The 22,423-nt window shown below is 35.5% G+C and overlaps 3 protein-coding genes across 3 annotated transcripts; 2 read left to right on the forward strand and 1 right to left on the reverse strand.

The window, feature by feature from the left end:
- Positions 1–1,270: 1,270 nt before the first annotated feature.
- Positions 1,271–2,257, forward strand: LOC121471608 (olfactory receptor 5T1-like). The gene has a single exon (XM_041722400.1). The coding sequence runs from the start codon at positions 1,271–1,273 to the stop codon at positions 2,255–2,257; it is 987 nt and encodes a 328-aa protein (XP_041578334.1).
- Positions 2,258–9,826: 7,569 nt separating this feature from the next.
- LOC121471609 (olfactory receptor 5T1-like) lies at positions 9,827–10,819 on the reverse strand. Its single transcript, XM_041722401.1, has one exon. It carries the CDS (start codon positions 10,817–10,819, stop codon positions 9,827–9,829), a length of 993 nt encoding a protein of 330 aa, XP_041578335.1.
- A 9,279-nt stretch (positions 10,820–20,098) lies between these two features.
- LOC121471610 (olfactory receptor 5T2-like) lies at positions 20,099–21,085 on the forward strand. The gene has a single exon (XM_041722402.1). It carries the CDS (start codon positions 20,147–20,149, stop codon positions 21,083–21,085), a length of 939 nt encoding a protein of 312 aa, XP_041578336.1. The 5' UTR covers positions 20,099–20,146.
- Positions 21,086–22,423: the final 1,338 nt, after the last annotated feature.

Below are 22,423 nucleotides of genomic sequence, written 5' to 3' on the forward strand. Positions count from 1 at the left end.
ACTAACGGAACAGGATAATTGCCAGATAAATGTAAAAAAACCATGTAAATGGTTTTGGTGGAAAAGGTAGCCTTGGGGGATCCCTGGGTGGTGCAGCGGTTTAGTGCCTGCCTTTGGCCCAGGGTGCGATCCTGGAGACCTGGAATCAAGTCCCACGTTGGGCTCCCGGTGCATGGAGCCTGCTTCTCCCTCTGCCTATGTCTCTGCCTCTCTCTCTCTCTCTGTGACTATCATTAATAAATAAAAATTTTTAAAAAAAGAAAAGGTAGCCTTGTATTTAAGTTGATATGTCTAACTTATTCCATTTCCTAGGCATCAGAAATATGTTAAAATTAAATAATTTCCATTGTATTTCTCATTCATTCATTCATGAGAGACACAGAAAGAGAGAGGCAGAGACACACACAGGCAGAGGGAGAAGCAGGCTCCATGCAGGGAGCCCAATGTGGGAATTGATCCCGGGACTCCAGGATCACACCCTGAGCCAAAGGCAGATGCTCAACTGCTGAGCCACCCAGGTGTCCCTCATTTATTTATTTTTTAAATATTTATTTATTTATTTATTTATTTATTTATTTATTTATTTATTTATTTATATATGAGAGAGAGAGAGAGAGAGAGAGCAGTCCTGCTTGAATAGGGAGAGGGGTGGAGCTAGTCTTCCAGCAGACTCCCCACTGAGCACAGAGCACAGTGCAGGGCTCCATCCCACTACCCATGAGATCCTGATCAGAGCCAAAACCAAAAGTTGGATGCTTAACCAACTGAGCCACCCAGGCACCCCTAGTATTTCTCATTTAAATTCAACCCAAGTTTGTGATGGAAGTGTACTTGCTCCCATTTTAACTGTTAAAAATATTTTAAAAAGTACTACTTACATACTATAGCAAATCCAGAACTAGTACTCAGATGTGTGCTTTCCACCATAATATTTTGAGACTAAATATTTCCTAAGTTTGTTTATCATTCTAAATTTTAACATTATGTGATATGCAAAAATACAGTAAAGAGTTGAATAGAAAATGAATTAGACAATAAGCCATTTAAAAGGATATTTATGGCTTGATAAATATAATCAATGGCTGAATAAAATAATTTCTTTTATTTAACAGCAAAATGCAACCATGTGGGACCAACATCTTTATTACTGCCTATTTTATCACTGCCAAGGAAATCATTATACCCTGCTAAGAAACAAATATGAAGATAGAATTGGGTGGACCCTATTTTCACAAGATACTGCCTTTAGTACCTATAAATAAAAAGTGAAATGCCAGGATTTCCATCAGATTTAGATTTATACAGGATTCAGATGAAAAATGTGACTGAGGCCACTATGTTTATATTGATGGGCTTCACAGATGATTTTGAGATGCAGGTCTTCCTATTTTTACTATTTCTAGCAATCTATCTTTTTACTCTGATAGGAAATTTGGGACTGGTTATATTGGTCATTGGGGATTCTCGGCTCCACAACCCCATGTATTATTTTCTGAGCGTTTTATCATTCCTGGATGCCTGCTATTCTTCAGTTGTCACCCCAAAAATGTTGGTCAATTTCCTAGCAGAGGATAAATCCATTTCCTATCTCGGATGTGCAGCACAGATGCTTCTCTTCGTTACTTTTGGAACCACAGAATGCTTTCTCTTGGCTGCCATGGCTTATGACCGCTATGTAGCAATCTACAACCCTCTCCTGTATTCCGTGAGCATGTCACCCAGGGTCTATGTGCCACTCATCGTTGCTTCCTATGTTGGTGGCATTTTGCATGCTTCTGTACACACAGTGGCCACGTTCAGCCTATCCTTCTGTGCATCCAATGAAATTAGACATGTCTTTTGTGACATCCCTCCACTACTTGCCATTTCTTGTTCTGACACCCACACAAACCAGCTGCTGCTCTTCTACTTCGTGGGCTCTATTGAGATAGTCACTATCCTCATTGTTCTGATCTCCTATGGTTTCATTCTCTTGGCCATTCTGAACATCCATTCTGCGGAGGGGAGGCGGAAAGTCTTTTCTACGTGTGGTTCTCACCTAACTGGAGTGTCAATTTATCATGGAACCATCCTTTTCATATATATGAGACCAAGCTCCAGTTATGCTTTGGAGCATGACATGATAGTGTCAATATTTTACACGATTGTGATTCCCATGCTGAATCCCATCATCTACAGTTTAAGGAACAAAGATGTAAAAGATGCGATGAAGAAATTGTTTATGAGAAATTGGTTCTTAAGTAAAACACATAATTAGCATTGAGTAAATCTGCAAAGTGTTGCTTATCAATTTAGTCTCTGTGCTTAGAAACTAAAGAAAGTATCTTGGTTTCAGTGAATAGTGCTGTTTGTACATCCTAGCATATTTCCAAATAAACCATTATTCAGCCCTCCAATACAGAATTTTACAAATATAGATAATTTGTGTCATCTCTGTACTTTACTGTGTTCAAACTGATTCATATTAAATATTTGTTGATGTAAGTGTATTGTCAATCACTGTGGAATTTTCACTCACTACTACTATAATAGCTTATCCTCAGGATTGCATAGATTAGCATATTATCTCACTGCTCATAGAAAGTCTTTCACACTCATTATGAGGATACTTCTCCATTCTAGGGTCCCTGTGCAAGACATCCCTAAAGTTATTTCATTTACTTTCCATGTTCTTTCAGAATAACATCCATCTAGGCTTATGGCCATGACTTTTATATAATAAAAATTATTATTTTTATTTCATTATTATAATCTTTCCCTCCCTCTATTACTGTCCAGTCATAGAAATGATAAGATCCATTCTGAAACTCCAAAAGTTATACTGATACGTATTAGATAGTAACATTCATTGATAGTATACTTAAGGCTCAGGAAAGACAAAAGTAGAGCTTAGAGAAAAGCAACAACTGGTTAATTATATGAATATATGTGTATATAAGATGTATGTACATTGTATAGACTCCATATATATACATTATATATATTTTACACACATGCTTTATATATATATGTGTGTATATATGTGTGTGTGTATATATGTATGTATGTATGTACGTATGTATGTATGTATGGCTTGTGTGGATGTCAGAGCAAGAAATGGCAAGTAGTGGAGGGATGTCACAAAAGACATGTCTAATTTCATTGGAAGCACAGAAGGATAGGCTGAACGTGGCCACTGTGTGTGTGCAAAATGCCACCAACATAGGAAGCAACGATGAGTGGCACATAGACCCTGGGTGACATGCTCACGGAATACAGGAGAGGGTTGCAGATTGCTACATAGCAGTCATAAGCCATGGCAGCCAAGAGAAAGCATTCTGTGGTTCCAAAAGTAATGAAGAGAAGCATCTGTGCTGCACATCCAAGATAGGAAATGGATTTATCCTCTGCTAGGAAATTGACCAACATTTTTGGGGTGACAACTGAAGAATAGCAGGCATCCAAGAATGATAAAATGCTCAGAAAATAATACATGGGGTTGTGGAGCCGAGAATCCCCAATGACCAATATAACCAGTCTCAAAATATCCTCTAATGATGGAAGTGGTACAATATAAACAACCTGCCATGAGGTAGCTAGCAGATCACACCAGGTAATGGTGCCATATTGGGGCCTAAGTTTTCATCTCTGCCCCTGGCAGATTGGGTGGTCAGCAATGGGTTCAGACAAGTAAACCTCCTTTCATAAGGGGGTCTATGTGGCTGAGTTCACACAAACCTCATCCTTGCTGCTGCAGTCACTTCATGAACCCATTACTTGATAAGAGGGGTGGCTAGTGAAATAAGATGAATGATATCAATAGAATGAATCACCTGATCCACTTGATCATGAAAATCCTTCTCTGCTGAGGTCAATCTTTGGTGGGCATTGGCAAAGGACTCAAATATTCTCACATGTTTAACACAGAAAGGGAGATCTATCCACATACGTCTTGATCAACCTTCTGGACACCAGTTTTTCCATCATGTACTTTCCAAGTCCCTGATTATCCATCCAAACCACTGGCCACAGAACATGAATCAGTATGTAGTTGCACATCTGGCTATTTCTCTTTCCCACCAAAATAAACATCTGGTTATACTGCTCGATGTTCTTCCCGCTGGGAGGATTTTTCTTCACTGCAGTCTTTCAGGGATGTCACAGAAAGAGGCTATATTGTTGCAGCTGTCCACTTCCTGGTGGTGCCTGCATGTCATCCAGAATCATTTGTAAACTAAGCCTGAGTCTTCTCTCCCTCTGTCAAATAATCATAGCGAGCTCCACAGAAGCCACAGATTCAGGCTAAGAGAGAGAAGAATTGTGGACCTCTGGTATTTGGACCGCTTCCTCATGTAACTTACCTGGACCTTCAAGGTGTGCTCAGGCAGGCACAATTTTGTATATAACCCTTCCATTTCATGATGGAGGGCAGCTGAGTATGCCCAAATTTATCAATGGTTGGGTCAGAAAACACCTGGCTTTGAATGGGGAGACTCCGCTGTGGTGGTAAATTAGTGGCCATACTAAAGTGTTCGGTCTCTACTAATACCTAGTGGCAGGTTAAAATCTGTTTTACAAAAGAAAAATAGTAATCTGTGGAAGATGGGGGGGCTTGCTAAAGTTCTATATGGTGATTCCTCCACAGGGGCCAACCAATAGCTCCAAACAGCATCCTTCTCTACCACTGCCACTCCAAGCACCAATAGACCTGCTAGATCATATGGTCCAAGTGGAAAAGAAGGTTCCACAGCATTGTGAACCTCTTGCAGAGTCTTCTTCCATCATGAACCTCCTCAAAAACCATCAACTTTTTTTAGGTCAGAGGTATATGGCTGGGGTAACACAACAAAATGAGGAATATACTGCCTTCAAGGAAGAAGTCCACTAGTGTGACTTTTTGGTTATAAAAGTGACTATATGCAATAAACTTTCCTTGAACTTAGAAAGGATATTTGAGGGATCCCTGGGTGGCGCAGCGGTTTGGCGCCTGCCTTTGGCCCGGGGCGCGATCCTGGAGACCCGGGATCGAATCCCACGTCGGGCTCCCGGTGCATGGAGCCTGCTTCTCCCTCTGCCTGTGTCTCTGCCTCTCTCTCTCTCTCTCTCTGTGACTATCATAAATAAATAAAAATTAAAAAAAAAAAAAAAAGAAAGGATATTTGACATGCCTCATACCACTGTACTTTGAGAAATTTCACTAATGCAGAAAGTCCTCAAATTTTTGTTAATTTCCCTACTCATGTCATGTGAATATCTTACACATATGTCTAGAGTAGTTGCTGCTTTTGACTCATTAAGTCCAATAAGTATAATGTCATCAAGGGAATGGATCCAGATGATATCTTATGGAAGGAAAGGGCAATCAAATACCCGTGAATCAAATTATGACATAAGCTGCAGGGTCAAGCTAGGACAATTAAGTTTGTTGGCTTTACTAGCTCAGAGAAAACTGTTTTTGGTAAACTTTATGAAACTGGATGAAGAAAAAAGCACTTGCCAGATCAATAGCTACACACCAGGTGCCAGGTATGTGTTAATTTGCTCAGGCAATGAAACCACATCTTGTCCAAGAGCAATGATGGCAATAATTACCTAGTTAAGTTTATGATAATTCTCTGTCATTCTCAAAGATCTATCAGTTTTCTACCCAGGCCAAAGAGGAGATTTGAATGGGGATGTAATAGAATCACCCCTCTTCCATTCTTCAAGTGGAACTAATGGTGGAACTAATCTCTCACTTCCCTTCAAAATGCAATATTGATTATAGTTTACTATTTTTTTTTTTTGTAGAGGAAGTTGTAGTTGCTCCCAGTTGGCTTTTTCCATCATGATAACCTTTACTCTACAGGTCAGGGAACCTATGTGGGAATTCTCTGAGGTCCTGAGTTGTTCTATCCCAATTAGACATTCTGGAACTGGAGAAATAACCACAGGATAGTCCAGGAACACACAGGATTCACTGTGAGATGGGCCAGAAGTACAACTCCACTGACAAACTGACCTCAACAAACCCCTGACTGTAGGGCCACAAGCACACAAACACACAGCAATGTTTTGGGTCTTCTGGAATCATTATAAGTCCAGAACTAGTGCCCAGTTGTTCTCAAGGGTCTGGTTGTTTCCTTTTCACCAATGCACAGTTACTCTGGTAAAGGTCCAGAGTCCCTCTGGAGAAGGCTTGGAGAAAGGTTAATAGTTCAAATTCCAAATTCCAAGTAGTATAATGGGGTCCTCCCTCAAGGGTATCTGGCCTCCCATCATTCAAGAGGTTCTAGGACTATAAGCTCCCAGAGTTCACCAGTTGACTGAGGGACAAGTGACACTGTTTTTGTGATTCAAGTTAGACTTTTGTTCACTTAACCCAGAAGTTTTATGCTTATACAAATAAAGTCAGAATTTAGTACTTATCATCTATTTCACAACTACAAATACAATGATCAATTTGCCAGGGCCATTCTTGTAAACGAGTAAGGCTGTTCTGATTGCTGCTTTGAGCCTGCCATTCTGGGGGTAACCACATCCCATGGTCTCTGAAGTTGGATGCCTCCACTTGGGCTCTGACACTCCAGAGTGAATGTTACCTATGCAAACAGAAATGAAGCCACACATCCCAGACTGGAAACTTCTTATACAGGCAATGCAAAGAGAGAAATGAAAAGAAGCCTGATAACTTTAGGAAACTAAGTACACCTCTATTAAATAGTTTCACTGAAGAAAAAATTAATTAGGACAAACTCTTAAACTAAACATTCAATAAGATTGCTTTTGTAGGTAAGTATGTATAAGGCTTTGATTTTGACAATTCTCTCTTTTTACAAGTGTAGGGGCAGCATTTCTGAAAACATCCATATATTAGTGAAAATTAATATCTGAATAGAGAACATTTTTAAAAAATTTAAAAAAGAACATTTTAAAAAATTCTATTCTATTTGGAAATGAATAACAAATTTTTAAAGACTCTCAAACTATTCCACTTAAGTACTTTTCAATGTTACTAAGATATTCCTAAGTCAAGAAATGGGAAAAATCAGAAATATTGATAATAAAATTATGACTAAAGTATGTGTGATTCTACAGACACACTATTCATTGGAAAATTGTACCCAAATGAGAAAGCTAAAAAAGAGTAGCAAAGTAGACCATTAGAAAGAAGAAATATTGTATTTATTTTTTCTTTTCAAGTTTTTATTGAAATTCTAGTTAGTTAATATGTGGTAAAATTAGTTTCAAGAGTAGAATTTAGTGATTTATCACTTACAAATAACACCCAGTGCTCATCACAATAAATTCCCCCCTTAATACCCATCCCCTATCTAGCCTATCCCCCACCTGCCTGCCTCCATCGCCCCTCAGTTTGTTCTCTATATTTAAGAGTCTCTTATGGTTTACTTCTCTCTCTCTTTCTCTCTCAATATCTCTTTCTCTCTCTTCTTTTTCCTTCCCCTATGCTCATCTGTTTTGTTTCTTAAATTCCACATGTGAATGAAATCATATGGTATTTGTCTTTCTCTGACTGACTTATTTCACTTAGCATAATCCCCTCTAGCTCCATTCATGTTGTTGCAAATGCAAGATTTCATTCTATTTTGATGACTTAGTAATATTTCACATCTTATTTATCCATTCACCTGCTGATGGACATATGGGCTATTTCTGTAGTTTGGCTAGTATTGATAAGGTTGCTATAGATGTTCTTTGATTCTCTAGTTTTGTAACCTTTGGCTGAATATCTAGTAGTGCAATTTCTGGGTCATAGGGTAATTCCCTTTTTAAATTTTAAAAACCTATGTTAAAGGAAAAAAATAAACTAGGAAATCTAAAACAGTAACTAATATTTAAATGGAACATTCTATCTGGTTTCACAAGCATCCCTTCATTGAGTTGAAAAATGTTTTTGACAGTTTCTTATGTAAAATATTTATTCATTTAAGGAATATTTATTCAGCAACAATAAGTATCAGACAATATTCCGAACATATGTATCTGGAAAATTGATCAGGAAATAAATCATATACAAAGAAAATGAGGCTAGCCAATGGAAGTAAATTATAATGATTATAATGTAGTCAATGAAATCCTCACTAAGAAAAAACATTTTTAAAAAGGAGTCATGTGAATGGCAGCCAGGAAAGCCTTCCAAACAGAAGAAAAAATATGCAGAAATATGATGTGTGTGTGTGTGTGTAATATATGTTGTTGTAAGAGATTATTTATATTTGTATAATTAGGTGTTATTTAAACTAAACAATCCCACTTTAGGGAAATATCCTTAAGTTACTCCACTTCTAAGGAGATCATCCTATTGGAACCAAAGGGATTTAACACTTAAAAATAAATAATAATAATGATAAGAAAATGAAGGAGGCAGGGATGGAAAACCACAACTACTTAACAATTAATTAAAAATTAATTAACTTTGAAGGACACATGTCCTTGCAATGGAAATGAGGTCTATTGGAAGCAGTGCTAAACATGAGAATAGTCAGGATGCTTTTCTGTACCTCGGTTATTGGGTCTGGGCACTGAGGAGTGGTGACATCTGTAAGGGTGTCACAGGGTGGTGGTGGTCAAAATAAAGCAGGGCCAAAGCTGACTGTACCACGTTAATAGGAAACCTCATAAAGATGGGCTGGGGCTGAGCATAACAGCCAGCTGTATCTTATTCCCTGCATTGTGCCTGTGTTTTGTCATTCTTGAGTTTAACTATGACCTTGATCAGTGCTAATGCCTACCTTCTGTATTCTGTGAGGAAAAAACATGGACTTAATTTCCACACTTTGAAATAACAAAAAGGGGAGAGATGCACTCTTACACTCAGTCTGGTAGTGACACCGGAAATTTAAATACACTATCTGTGGTCCCTGCTGCCAATGCAAAGATTTAAGGATGGAGTAGAGTGCTTTTATCAGGAGTCAGATGCCAGTGACCCTAGGGAAGTGGCTTGGGATCATCTGAGCTGTGGTTTTGCTATCAAGTGGGTGGTATTTACACAAATTAGTAAGATGTAATTAGAAATGTTTTAAGAATTGTAACTATAGGAGACTATCGAGTTTGACTCATATGAGGATGAAAGGTAATACTACACATTTTGAAATAAAGATCATATGCATATGTGACTCTGCATGTATAGACATACTTGCATATAATGAACATATGTGTGTATGTGTAAATATATTTATATGAAATAAATATATACAAGTGTGCACATGTACACACACACACACACACACACATATATATATATACCAATATTCATATCCTCATACTCAGAATATGACTTTATTTGACAATAGGATCTTTGAAGAGGACCCTAACCTAATATGACTAATGTCATAAAAAGAGATCATAGCACAGAAGCACAGAGAGGAATGACCATGTGGAAACAGAAAGAAAAGACTGCTATTAAACAAAAAAACAAAAACAAAAATACTGTCATCTGCAAGTGAAGGAGGGAGGCCTTAGAACAAACTCATCCTGCCTTTACCTTCAGACTTATAGATTCTGTAACAAATAAATTTCTGTTGCTGAGCCACCAGTCTGTGGCACTTTGTTATGGCATTCTTAGCAAACTAAGACCATCACTATCAGCAGAGGTGTGTGTGTGTGTGTATGTGTGTATTATATATATATGTGTGTGTGTGTGTATGTGCTTTTATGTATTTCAGAATGTATTAGGGAACAAACAATGACAGTTTTTCTGCATGTATGAAAACTGCAAAGGTGGAGGCCTATCATCTTTATATAAAAGTACCTAACAAGAATGAAAAGATACAAATAAAACAAAATATTTTTATCATTTTAATATTAAGACAATAAATATTATTCTTATTTTTTCTTAATTTAGTGGTCAATGTGAAAAGTGTACTTTATTGATACACCAATTTTTACCAAACAATTTCTTCATTGCCGCTTTTACATCTTTGTTCCTTAAACTGTAGATGATGGGATTCAGCATGGGAATCACAATCGTGTAAAATATTGACACTATCATGTCATGGTCCAGGGCATAGCTGGAACTTGGTCTCACATACATGAAAAGGATGGTTCCATGATAAATTGACACTCCAGTTAGGTGAGAACCACACGTAGAAAAGACTTTCCGCCTCCCCTCCGCAGAATGGATGTTCAGAATGGCCAAGAGAATGAAACCATAGGAGATCAGAACAATGAGGATAGTGACTATCTCAATAGAGCCCACGAAGTAGAAGGGCAGCAGCTGGTTTGTGTGGGTGTCAGAACAAGAAATGGCAAGTAGTGGAGGGATGTCACAAAAGACATGTCTAATTTCATTGGAAGCACAGAAGGATAGGCTGAACGTGGCCACTGTGTGTACAGAAGCATGCAAAATGCCACCAACATAGGAAGCAACGATGAGTGGCACATAGACCCTGGGTGACATGCTCACGGAATACAGGAGAGGGTTGTAGATTGCTACATAGCGGTCATAAGCCATGGCAGCCAAGAGAAAGCATTCTGTGGTTCCAAAAGTAACGAAGAGAAGCATCTGTGCTGCACATCCGAGATAGGAAATGGATTTATCCTCTGCTAGGAAATTGACCAACATTTTTGGGGTGACAACTGAAGAATAGCAGGCATCCAGGAATGATAAAACGCTCAGAAAATAATACATGGGGTTGTGGAGCCGAGATTCCCCCATGACCAATATAACCAGTCCCAAATTTCCTATCAGAGTAAAAAGATAGATTGCTAGAAATAGTAAAAATAGGAAGACCTGCACCACAAAATCATCTGTGAAGCCCATCAATATAAACATGGTGGCCTCAGTCACATTTTTCATCTGAGTCCTATATAAATTTAAATCTGATGGAAACCCTGGCATTTTAGAGTTTATTTATAGGATTTAAAGGTAGTATTTTTGAAAAGAGAATATACCCTATGTATCCTTGTGTTTGTTTCTTAAGAAAGTATGTTGAGATCCTTGGGAGTGAAGGAATAGGTGGCGATGGGCTTGGAAGTTAGGTTCAAGTGGATGCACTGCCCTGCATAAATTAAAGAAATTATTTTATGTTGTTGGCTAAATTTGTCATGTTAAAAATTTATGCCAATAATTGGATAAGTGAGTTAATTTCCAGTTAGTTATTGCTAAATTTTCTCCTTCTCCCACCGGGTTTCATATTGCATCATGTTAAAATCCTCAAAGATGAATGAATATAGGAATTAAAAAATCTGAAAGTAGTATAATAAAAATTACATACCTGAGTACTAGTCCTAGTTTGTAGAATGTGTGTTAAATTCCTTTTTATGTATGTGCATGCAATTTTTAAAATGGGAGCAACCATATGTATATCACAAAATTGGGATACATTTAAATGAGAAAAACAATGTAAAAATTATTTAATCTTAAAATATTCCCAAAGGAGTACAACTTAATTTCAGTGTGTTACATGGGGTGGACCTTTCTGACCATCCCAATATTTTATGGTATCAGCCATCTTAAAAAATGCATACCTGTCATTACATTGTTCTTTGAGCATGTCAGTAAAATAGCAGTATGTTTACTTACATTTCCTCTAATGATTTTGTCCATAAAAATTTTCTTATAATTTCTCTGATTTTATTTGTAGTGCAGGAGGGTGCTTGTGGATGAAGGTATACTTTAATCCAAATAATGTCTCAGTAGAGCAATTGCCTACTTCACTCTAGGGAACTTGAGGGATGGAAGAAAAAACCCATGGAGTTTACTTCTTCCAACATACTCTTCAAACAGGCTTCCACCAACTAATATTTAAGGAAATGAAAAATAATTGTTTATATCTAGCTAATTTCACTTTAAGAAATAAGGACTAGATAGACAAAAATATGGACCATCAATTTTAACAAAATAGACCAATCTGGAAGACTAAAATTGTCAATTCTTCACCTGTAATACAGTTCCAAAACATAAAGTACGGTACATCCACTAAGAACAGTGTTATAAATGCTAAGCTTGAAAAGGAAAGCTATGATAGCAGCAAGCACATGATATTAAGTGGCTACTAAGAGTTAGAAGTTTTGTGTACATTATCTTATTTAATATGTATCGTGACCTGCAAACTAAATAATTTAGCATCTTTTTACAGATGAGAAAACTTGAGAAACAGCCCGATCTATACCCTGCCCAAGGTCATACAGTTTGCAGCAAAGCCAGGATTCAAGACAAGCTTCTCTGTCTCATACTTTAAACTTTGTCCATTTATCTAACCATGTTGCAAGTTCATTGTGATATGTCATAATTCTGGAGGTGTTATTTCCCAGAAACAATACAAAATAGCATCTTCATGTGTTTGAATTATTATGCAAACCATCAAGTTTGAGCAGAGCATGATTTAAAAACAAAAAAAAAAAAGGAAACAAAACAGAGCTGGCTTCTTCATCAAGTAGCTAACTAGTAAAACAAATTTAAAATTCATTTAAATCTTTTCATTAAAAAAATTATGATCCCAAATGGCATGTATAATAAAATAGTATATACACTATTGTATATGTATGGTTGGTTGGCAGTTAATTTCCTCTCCTTTTAGTAATTTTCCTAAATTCATAATATAGTCCCTTATTTCTACTACCTTTATTCCAACTATTATCTTCCATAAAAAAATAAACTAAAATGTCTAACTTATAAAACTATTGATCTAAATATGTAAGTAGTCTTTCTTATTATCCCTGCTATGTTCCCCAGAATTCCCTCATTAAATATTAATTCAGCTCTAAGTTAACTAGAAATTTCTGTTTCATATTTAAATATCAAAACATAGAATCTAGTTGGAGATTCAAGGTTATGGCTTCTGAAATATGTTGTAATTCATAAGAAACCCTTTTCTCTTACCTGTGGAAATGAACTGCTCACTCATTTAGGGTATTCTATGAACACAAGCATTTAGACTTTTATACCATGTTCTAAGGCTTCTTCTTGAATTCCACAGGGACGCTCCAAGGAGAAAATACACTAATTATTTTCTGGAACATAATGTTGGATAATTTCATGTTTTTTTTTTGTAGTAAATGAATGGTTCTGGAACAATGAACTAAATGATAAAATGATTAAATGAATGCACTTTGGGCTCTGGTAGAAAAGAATCCTCAGTGCAGAAAGAATAAGCATAGAGCTGGAAAAGAAATCTAACGCTACAGGACATAATCCTGGCTCTGATACTAAATAGTTATGTGTCATTGGGTTTATGACTTCAATTTTCTAAAATCCACTTCTTTCTTTCTGAAACTATAACCTGTTTATTTGTCTCAAAATAAGGTATGATAGACTTCATAATCATTTAATAAAGATTACCATATTTATTTAACTTTGAAAGTGCTATACTTCTAAGTGTCATGAGAGACATATTTAAGCTCACTGAGAGTTTACTAGGGAAAAAGGATATGAATACATAAATGGGAAGTCTTGAAAGCATAGATAGGACATATACATATAGCTTTAATATTCTATATAATAAAACAGGATATTGAGATCTGGCTGAGATAGAGGTCGAACTTTCTGTGTTGATCAGGGTCTTATTGTTGTGGGAAACTTAAACACTCCTCTATAAGTTTGTTCCTGGCTATGTACTTAAATAATTATTCAAAAATTTGTTTAAAATACATAGATGCCTAAGCTCAGTACCTAGGGAGCCTAAATTAATAGATAGGGAATGTTGGTTATGGAATTTGAATTAGAAAGAAAGAAAGAAAAAAAGGAAAGAAGAAAGAAAGAAAGAAAGAAAGAAAGAAAGAAAGAAAGAAAGAAAGAAAGAAAGAAACCTGTTACAATAGTTACCCTAATAGTAAATAAAATATCTATTAATTAAATAGATAGCAATTGCAAATGATCTATATATTCAATGCAGCCCTAGTTCAAACTAAAAAAGCATTTTTTTTTTGCAGAAATTAACAAGGGATTTCCACAATTATACAATACAGAATATTTCTAGCACCCATAACATGATTATTGTTACATTGTTGTGTGTGTCTATTAAAATTCATGTAACTGACACATATAGTTGGTAGATTTTCTGTACTTATATTAAAATGTAATAACTGACTTTTTAAAAAAAACTAATAATTACATAATTTAGTCTTTGCTTCATACTATGGTTATCTTTGCAGGGGAGATAGTGACTGAAAAATAGAACACGGGAGGCTCCTTGGGTTTAGGCCATGTTCTACTTCCTGTGCTTGTTTACATGGGTATGTTCAACTTAAAAACTCATCAAGCTGGGACTCCTGGGAGGCTCGGTTGGCCTGGTGTCCAACTCTTGATTTCATCTCAGGCCACGATCTCAGTGTCCTGAGATTGAGCCCAGCACTAGCTCCATGCTGGACGTGGGGTCTGGTTAAGGTTCTCTCTCCTCTTTCCCTCCCCCCTCAAAAAATCCATCAAGCTGTATACTTAATATGTGTGTACTTTTATCCGTGTACATTTTCTTCAATAAAATTTTAAAAGAAACAAAATATTTTGTTGTAACTTTTCTAATAAATACTGTAAAGTCTTATTACTTAAAAACTCATTCATTTTATTGATACACCCATTAATGAACTAGTTATACATTTTCACTATGTGTCAGTTTTATATTTGTATGAGTCACATTTCTATTGTTTTGAAAATTATAATTTAGTGCTATTAGGTGTGTTTCTAAAATTTTTTATTCTTTTTCTTTACTTGAAATTGATTTTTCTTCATCCTTGTTTCTTTTCACTTCCCTTAATTATGCTATTATCGCCAATTCTTGTATTAAATTACTCTTGATTACTGAATTTTTGTTTTATTTCCACTCTCTGGTCTATTATTTTGAATTCCTTGTATCATATTTCACATATATCACATCTTTCTGATGTCTTGTCATCTCATTTCTGACACATTTGATTTTCTTGTTGGTCATTTTTAAAAATTTTTGTTTTATATTATTTTAAGATGTATTTTATATAGTTCATTTGATTTCTTTTTTTTAAAATATTTTATTTACTTATTCATGATAGAGAGAGAGGCAGAGACACAGGCAGGATAAGAAGCAGGCTCCATGCAGGGAGCCCGACACAGGACTTGATCCCAGGTCTCCAGGATCACACCCTGGGCCAAAGGCAGACGCTAAACCGCTGAGCCACCCAGGGATCCCCTCATTTGATTTCTTATAACCTTATTCCATGCTCTGATTTTGGTAATTTTTGACCATTATTTTATCCTTTTGCAATTTTAATATAATTATATGGAGTTCAGTAGTTACACTTTTATTCCTTCAGTGTGTCAATACGATGGGTGTTTTGACTGTCAGAAGGAGGCACATGTGAAGTTGGGAGACACATCAAGGTAGCTTTTCCATTTTTGTGTTAAAAAAAATCACTCTCAGGTTTTTATGATAGTCTTGAAATATTACTGTACAGCTCCTCTATGTCCCAGAGCTAAGCTTTAAAGAGTACCTTCTACCTGCTGTTTCTTTATTTCCTTTTTTTTTAATGCAGAGGGCTTTTTATTTTTATTTTATTTTATTTTTTATTTTTTATTTTTTTATTGGAGTTCAATTTGCAAACACCCAGTGCTCATCCCATCAAGTGCCCCCCTCAGTGCCTGTCACTCAGCCCCCCCCCCACCCCCGCCCACCTCCCTTTCCACCACCCCTTTGTTCGTTTCCCAGAGTTAGGAGTCTCTCATGTTCTGTCTCCCTTTCTGATATTTCCCACTCATTTTTTTCTCCTTTCCCTTTTATTCCCTTTCACTATTTTTTATTCCCCAAATGAATGAGACCATATAATGTTTGTCCTTCTCTAATTGACTTATTTCACTCAGCATACTACCCTCCAATTCCATCCACGTTGAAGCAAATGGTGGGTATTTGTCGTTTCTAATGGCTGAGGAATATTCCATTGTATACATAAACCACATCTTCTTTATCCATTCATCTTACGATGGACACCGAGGCTCCCTCCACAGTTTGGTTATTGTGGACATTGCTGCTAGAAACATTGGGGTGCCTACCTGCTGTTTCTTGAGTCTAAGCAGATATTGCCTTCTAAAGAATACACTTTAGAGTTGCGTATTGCTTTAACAGTCTTCTTTTGGGTCCTACACCTTCCAGAAGACTCTCCCTTGTTGAAACTTTCATTCCTAGTGTATTTACCTACCCAACTGACATGGTTCTCAGCATTTTCTTCTAAGTGAAGCCCTGTCCTTTTCAAAGGGAGTATGTGCTGTGTATTTCTGAGATCTTTTTCAGTGTCTCATGGTTCCTTCATGACACTGATTAAGCATGGATAAGAGCAGAGACTACCCCCCCCAAAAAAAAGTTAAAGAAAAATAAAAATTATACTGGGCCTCCCAGTAGACCTAGGTCAACAAATGTTAAATGTCTCAATTTTGATCCTAGGTGTGTGTGTGTGTGTGTGTGAATTGCATATGAGTACATCAGTTTATCAACCAATCAATAATTTTATTTAATCTGAGTAAACATTAGATTCACAAAACATTAGATTAGTAAACATTTAGGATTCACAAAATTACATGATTTAGCAAGTCACACAGAGCTTTAAACTTTTAATGTCTCCCCCACATTTCTGTGGAATTTTTTGAACTTTTTTTATTACCTTGAATAATAATCTTCCGATAAGTTCAAAATGCATACTTTTAAATGTTTGTTAAAACCACATACTTTATAATTTGAACAGAGTAAGAGTGTAACATGTTTAATTGACTCTAAATAATTACTTATATTGCCAAAATGAGGAAATTTGTTCTCAGAGAAGTTAGTTTTCATTTGAGTAAATCCTTCTGTTGTTATTTTGAACCAAGGATAATTAGGGCATATTCCTGTTGGGGCATCCCCTGTGGGGTTTCTAAACAGCTGAGTAAGTTCATATAAACAATCTAAATGAACCATATTTATAATGTACCTAGATCTGCCTTTGCTGTTCTGTATGTAAGAGAAATTTTCAGATAATTTGTGGAATACTTAGGATGTGAAACTTAAAACAACCAGGTCAAATATGCTTTGAAATCCTCAATATCAAAGTCTTTACTTGTTGTCTATTGTATAGGTGAACAGAATGCGTTCTTCACAAACTAGATTTAGGTACGATCTAAGAATTGGAAAACACCACTTCCTGGAATGAAACAAAGGTAATGGAAAATAATGAATTTCTGTTGTAAAAGTAATAAGAAGGCTCCAAGCAGATGTGTGTGCTCATGTTTCTCATGTCAGAAAACAGACTAGTTCAAAATAATATAAGATAAAATTTATCAATAGAGGGCCAGAAAACACTTGACTTATTCAATTCTCTGGGGGCTTCTATTTTGATACAATAAGGAAAATAATAATTATTTTAAGTTTATTTTGCTAGTCATGTAATGTAGATGCCACTTCAGATTACTCCTTATTTCATAATGTTTCTCTAGTCTTAGCAACTTAAAAAATATTCAAATACATAAAAAGTCATGTTTTGTTTTATTTCAGTGGGGACCTAGGAAGGGAAATCAACTGCAGAATGAAGCCAAGGTATAATAAGCAGCAATGAAAAAGGGTGAAAAGTGCGTGCTCTCTGAGGGAGAGCTGGAATTGAATATTGGCTCTGACGCTTGGTATCTGTGAGAGTAGCTACAAGGTGAGATAAAGCAATGTGTGCAAAAGTCCATCCTACAAGTTAATAAATGTTATTTCTCTGTTTTCCACTCCTTTGCAAGTTTAGGGCTTCAGCATTAAGCCCAAAATATTTGGAGTTTCTGTATTCTAAGAAAGTTACATTTTTGGAAAAGATTATACATTAACTATAAAAAGTTGATCAGATGTTATTAAAGTCTAAAGACTTTGTCATTTAAATTTATTGCTCTTTGAAAGGGTTGTATCACTCTAGTGCATACTTGAAATTAATAAAACACTGGATATTAACTATACTATAATTACAATTAAAAACTTAAAAAAAAAAAAAAGAGGAGTAAGCTTTGGAGAGAAAGCCTGGTATCACATCTGGTTTTTCATAATGGAGCTGGGTGAGGAACACATACTTTCAGATTGCAGATCTATATAATTTTCCTTGTACCAAATATATCATTGACCTGGTGCCAAGAATTGTATTGGATTTCAGTGTCTTCACTTCAGTTGTATTAAAACATGGATTTCATTGTATTTATCAAGGTCTATTTTTTATTTCTTTCATTTCTGTTTTTACCTCATCCACATAAACTATTTTCTTGATCTCCCGTTGGGTAATATTCAAATCATCTCTCCCTATTGCATCTTTTTCCTTTTTTTTAAATAAGAAAAAGATGTTGGATGCCTGAGTGACTCAGTCGGTTAAGTATCCAATTCTTGGGATCAGCTCAGTTCATGATCTCATGGTCATGAAACTGAGCCCTGCGTCAGGCTCTATGCTTAGCATGGAGTCTATTTGAGATTTTCTCTCTCTCTCCCTCTCCCTCTGCTCCTCCCATTTATGCTCTCTCTCAAATAAATAGATAAATCTTTAAGAAAAAATGTATTTGGGGTTTTACAATCAATTTATTCAGTTTTTAAATGAAATGTTATATTTAAATGCACTTTATTTTGTTAGAGAAGCTCAAAAATATTCAGTTAATTAGAATAAATGGTTTGAGTGCTTTGGTTTGTTTTGTTATAACTTTTATTTCCAATACACAGGATTCAGCTGCCATTCTGCTTTTTCTGATGTCTCATATGAGTATTTATTTCCTCTGCCTTTAATCTTCCCAACAATCTATGAAAATGTTTTCTCATGATTTAACAATTCTAAGCGATCCTGACTTTATCACTCCCAGAAGGTATTGGGATGCATTCTCTTCTCTATCACTCTCTCTAGTCCAAATGGCTCTCTCTCTTACTGATGGGATCCATGTCATGTATTGAAACTAGGACTTGACTTACATTATGAATTTAAATAATTAACACAATATCATTTACAATAGATTATGTGCTCTCAAGACTGACTCAAATTTCCTATGGATGGATATATAAATTTATTTTTAAAAAACTGTAATAAATAAATTGAATAAGACTATCCTCCAACTATTGTTATATTATGGGCCAATAATAGACCTTTGACTTCTAGTTTGATTAACATGGCACTATGCAGGAAAAGTTTTTTCTACACCTTCTATTTTTCATTTATTATTAATTTTTTCCTTTTAAATATTAAGTATAGTGTTGAAGTGCATAGATTGTTTTGTGTTTTCACATTTTCAATTACTGATCTTTATGAATTTATTTGTTAACTTTATATAGTAATTACCTATGTGTTCTTTTACTGAATCCAAAATCAACAATATATAATCAACTATAATACTTTGAAAGAAAAGAAAACATATATCTTATTCTCCCATTTTTACTATAGAATTTTGAGAGAATAGAGAAACACACATTATCAACAATGTAGATTTCCAGGAAACCATCCAAATGACCAAATATTTATCTCCAAAAGAACAATATAATACTAAGTAGTTAAAAACACATTGACTGAGGTATATATTGTCACATAATTTTATATCCATTCACGGTCCATTTCTTGAAAACAGTCTTGGTTAGTTCTATTCAAAATAACAATAGAGTCAGAAAAATTTTAGAAATAAACTCATAAAATATTACAATCTAGTAGGCTGTTAATCTGTCAAACCAATCTAATTTAGCACATTCTATGTTTTATTTTAAAGATTTTATTTTATTATCATTTTTCCTTCAATATTTGTTCCAATGTTTTGAGATGAATATTAATGCCGTAATTCTGAGGGTGAGTAGATTGTAGCACATCATTTTACACAATTCCTGAAAGGTTTAGAATTCTGGTGTGAATTCCAGTGTTGCATTCATTGATATACTATCTTGTGGTTGCATGTTACAAGAAAAACATATTTAGCTGTTCAATTTGTGTTTAATGTGGTTTAATAGTAAAATAGCTAATAGAATTCAGTGGTAAAATGACCATTTGACCTCACAGTTTTAGAAATGACATAAGTTGAACCAATGAGTTAAAACTCATAGCTTCTATTTAATTCTACAGTGAATGGCATTAACCTTTGACCCATCATCTTGTCTTCTGATCAGCTACTCAGAAATTATGCATTGCCATGAAATAAATATGAGGACAGAATTCACTTTCCCTGAGTTACACAACTGCTCACTTTTATCATATTAATATGAGTTACAATTTTGTGAATATCTTCAAGCTTCTTCCATGAGATATCAACATGAAGAATGCTACAGAAGTCACCATATTTGTACTGAAGGGCTTCACAGATAAGCTTGAGCTGCAAACAGCCTTGTTCTTCCTGTTTCTAGCAACGTACCTCTTTACTATGATGGGAAATTTGGTTTTAGTTTTGTTGGTCATTGTAGATTCCCAGCTCCACAACCCCATGTACTATTTTCTGAGTGTGTTATCATCTGTGGATGCCTGCTTTTCCTCCGTAATTACCCCAAATATGTTAGTAGATTTTATGTTAAAGAATAAAGTCATTTCATTCCTTGGATGTGCAGCACAGATGTTTCTCGCTGTTACTTTTGGAACCACAGAATGCTTTCTCTTGGCTGCCATGGCTTATGACCGCTATGTAGCAATCTACAACCCTCTCCTGTATTCTGTGAGCATGTCACCCAGGGTCTATGTGCCACTCATCATTGCTTCCTATGTTGGTGGCATTTTGCATGCTTCTGTACACACAGTGGCCACGTTCAGCCTATCCTTCTGTGCATCCAATGAAATTAGACATGTCTTTTGTGACATCCCTCCACTACTTGCCATTTCATGTTCTGACACCCACACAAACCAGCTGCTGCTCTTCTACTTCGTGGGCTCTATTGAGATAGTCACTATCCTCATTGTTCTGATCTCCTATGGTTTCATTCTCTTGGCCATTCTGAACATTCATTCTGCCGAGGGGAGGCGGAAAGTCTTTTCTACGTGTGGTTCTCACCTAACTGGAGTGTCAATTTATCATGGGACCATCCTCTTCATGTATGTGAGACCAAGTTCCAGCTATGCTCCAGACCATGACATGATAGTGTCAATGTTTTATAGCATTGTGATTCCCATGTTGAATCCCATCATCTACAGTTTAAGGAACAAAGATGTAAAAGAGGCAATGAAAAGAATGTTTCAGAAAAAATGGTTTATTAATTCATACTAAACATTAAATTGAAACAAATTAAGAATGTCACATTTTCTCCAGTTGGAAATGTTATGATAAAAATGTGTTTTTCAATTTATTGATCTCTTTCAAAGCTTCTTGGACTTTAAAAATAAAGATCATAAATAAAGGCTATATATGCTCTGAATGAGCATCTAGTACATAGTGCTATTTCTCCTACAGCCAATATTCACCGATTGAGGAATCAAAAGCTTGCAATGGGAGTGGTACCACTCATTATTACACCTAGGGACCCACACACACATTTTTTTTTTTTTTTACAAAATTTTGCTTGTACCTATAGCTTTACAGCTTTAGGAACAAAGATTAAAAGAGACAATGAAAAATAATGTAAAGATATATATTAGTTCATAAATAAAGGACCTTTTTAGCATTGAGTAAAACTGAAAAGTACGTTGGATGGTTGTCCCTGATTTGAAGCACATTGATACATGGAATGAAAGAATACACTGATTTTTTTTCACTTTGCCAACTGCATTATTTGGCTTCCAGACTATAATCTATAAATTTATCTATAATTTACGTGGTATTGAAAATCTTCTTTAAGATACTGGCAGAAGTAAGAAAGAAAGAGGAATACATTTAAAATGATTTTCACTAGATTTGATGTTTTTTCCTTTTATCGAAACACATAGAATTGTCAGGTTTTGAGCACAGATGATTAATAAGATGAAGACAAAAAAGGGGAAAAAAGAGAGGAAGGGAGAGAGAGCGAAGGGAAGAAGGAGAAACAAGAAAGGAAGGAAGAAATGAGATCAGTTTAATCCATTATATCTATGCTGATTCTGAGATTCCATTACATTTTTGAGATGTGGAACTAGAATCCCAATAAATATTGCACTGATACATGTGGCATTATCTAGCAAGGAGATATTTGAAATCACAGCACTTAAATCACTGGGTGTGATTTAAGACAATGTATGAACAGGTAAAGGGATTAAAAGCACACTTATCTTGACAAGCACTGAGTAATATATGGAATTGTGGAATTACTGTATTGTACACTGAAATTATATAACATTGTATGTTAACTATCTGTAATTAAAATGCTAAATAAATCAATAAATGTATAAAATTTCCACTTTCACTCAGGATGTAGAAAGCTACAAATAATGTTTTAAAACATCCAATACTCTATAGATGGTAACTTTTCATGACTGTGTCAAAGAGTAGAGGTTGCAAGCATCCAAGTAATCTGAATTACAAGAGAAGACAAGTTCCTTCAAGAGGAGATGAGACACATGGACTGTTTCATATTTAGCAAAAGGTAGGAGAAAGTTGTGACTACCATCATGAAGGTAGGAAGAAATTAGCTAA

The sequence above is a fragment of the Vulpes lagopus genome, chromosome 11 (assembly GCF_018345385.1).
Source record: "Vulpes lagopus strain Blue_001 chromosome 11, ASM1834538v1, whole genome shotgun sequence".
Classification (NCBI taxonomy): domain Eukaryota; kingdom Metazoa; phylum Chordata; class Mammalia; order Carnivora; family Canidae; genus Vulpes; species Vulpes lagopus.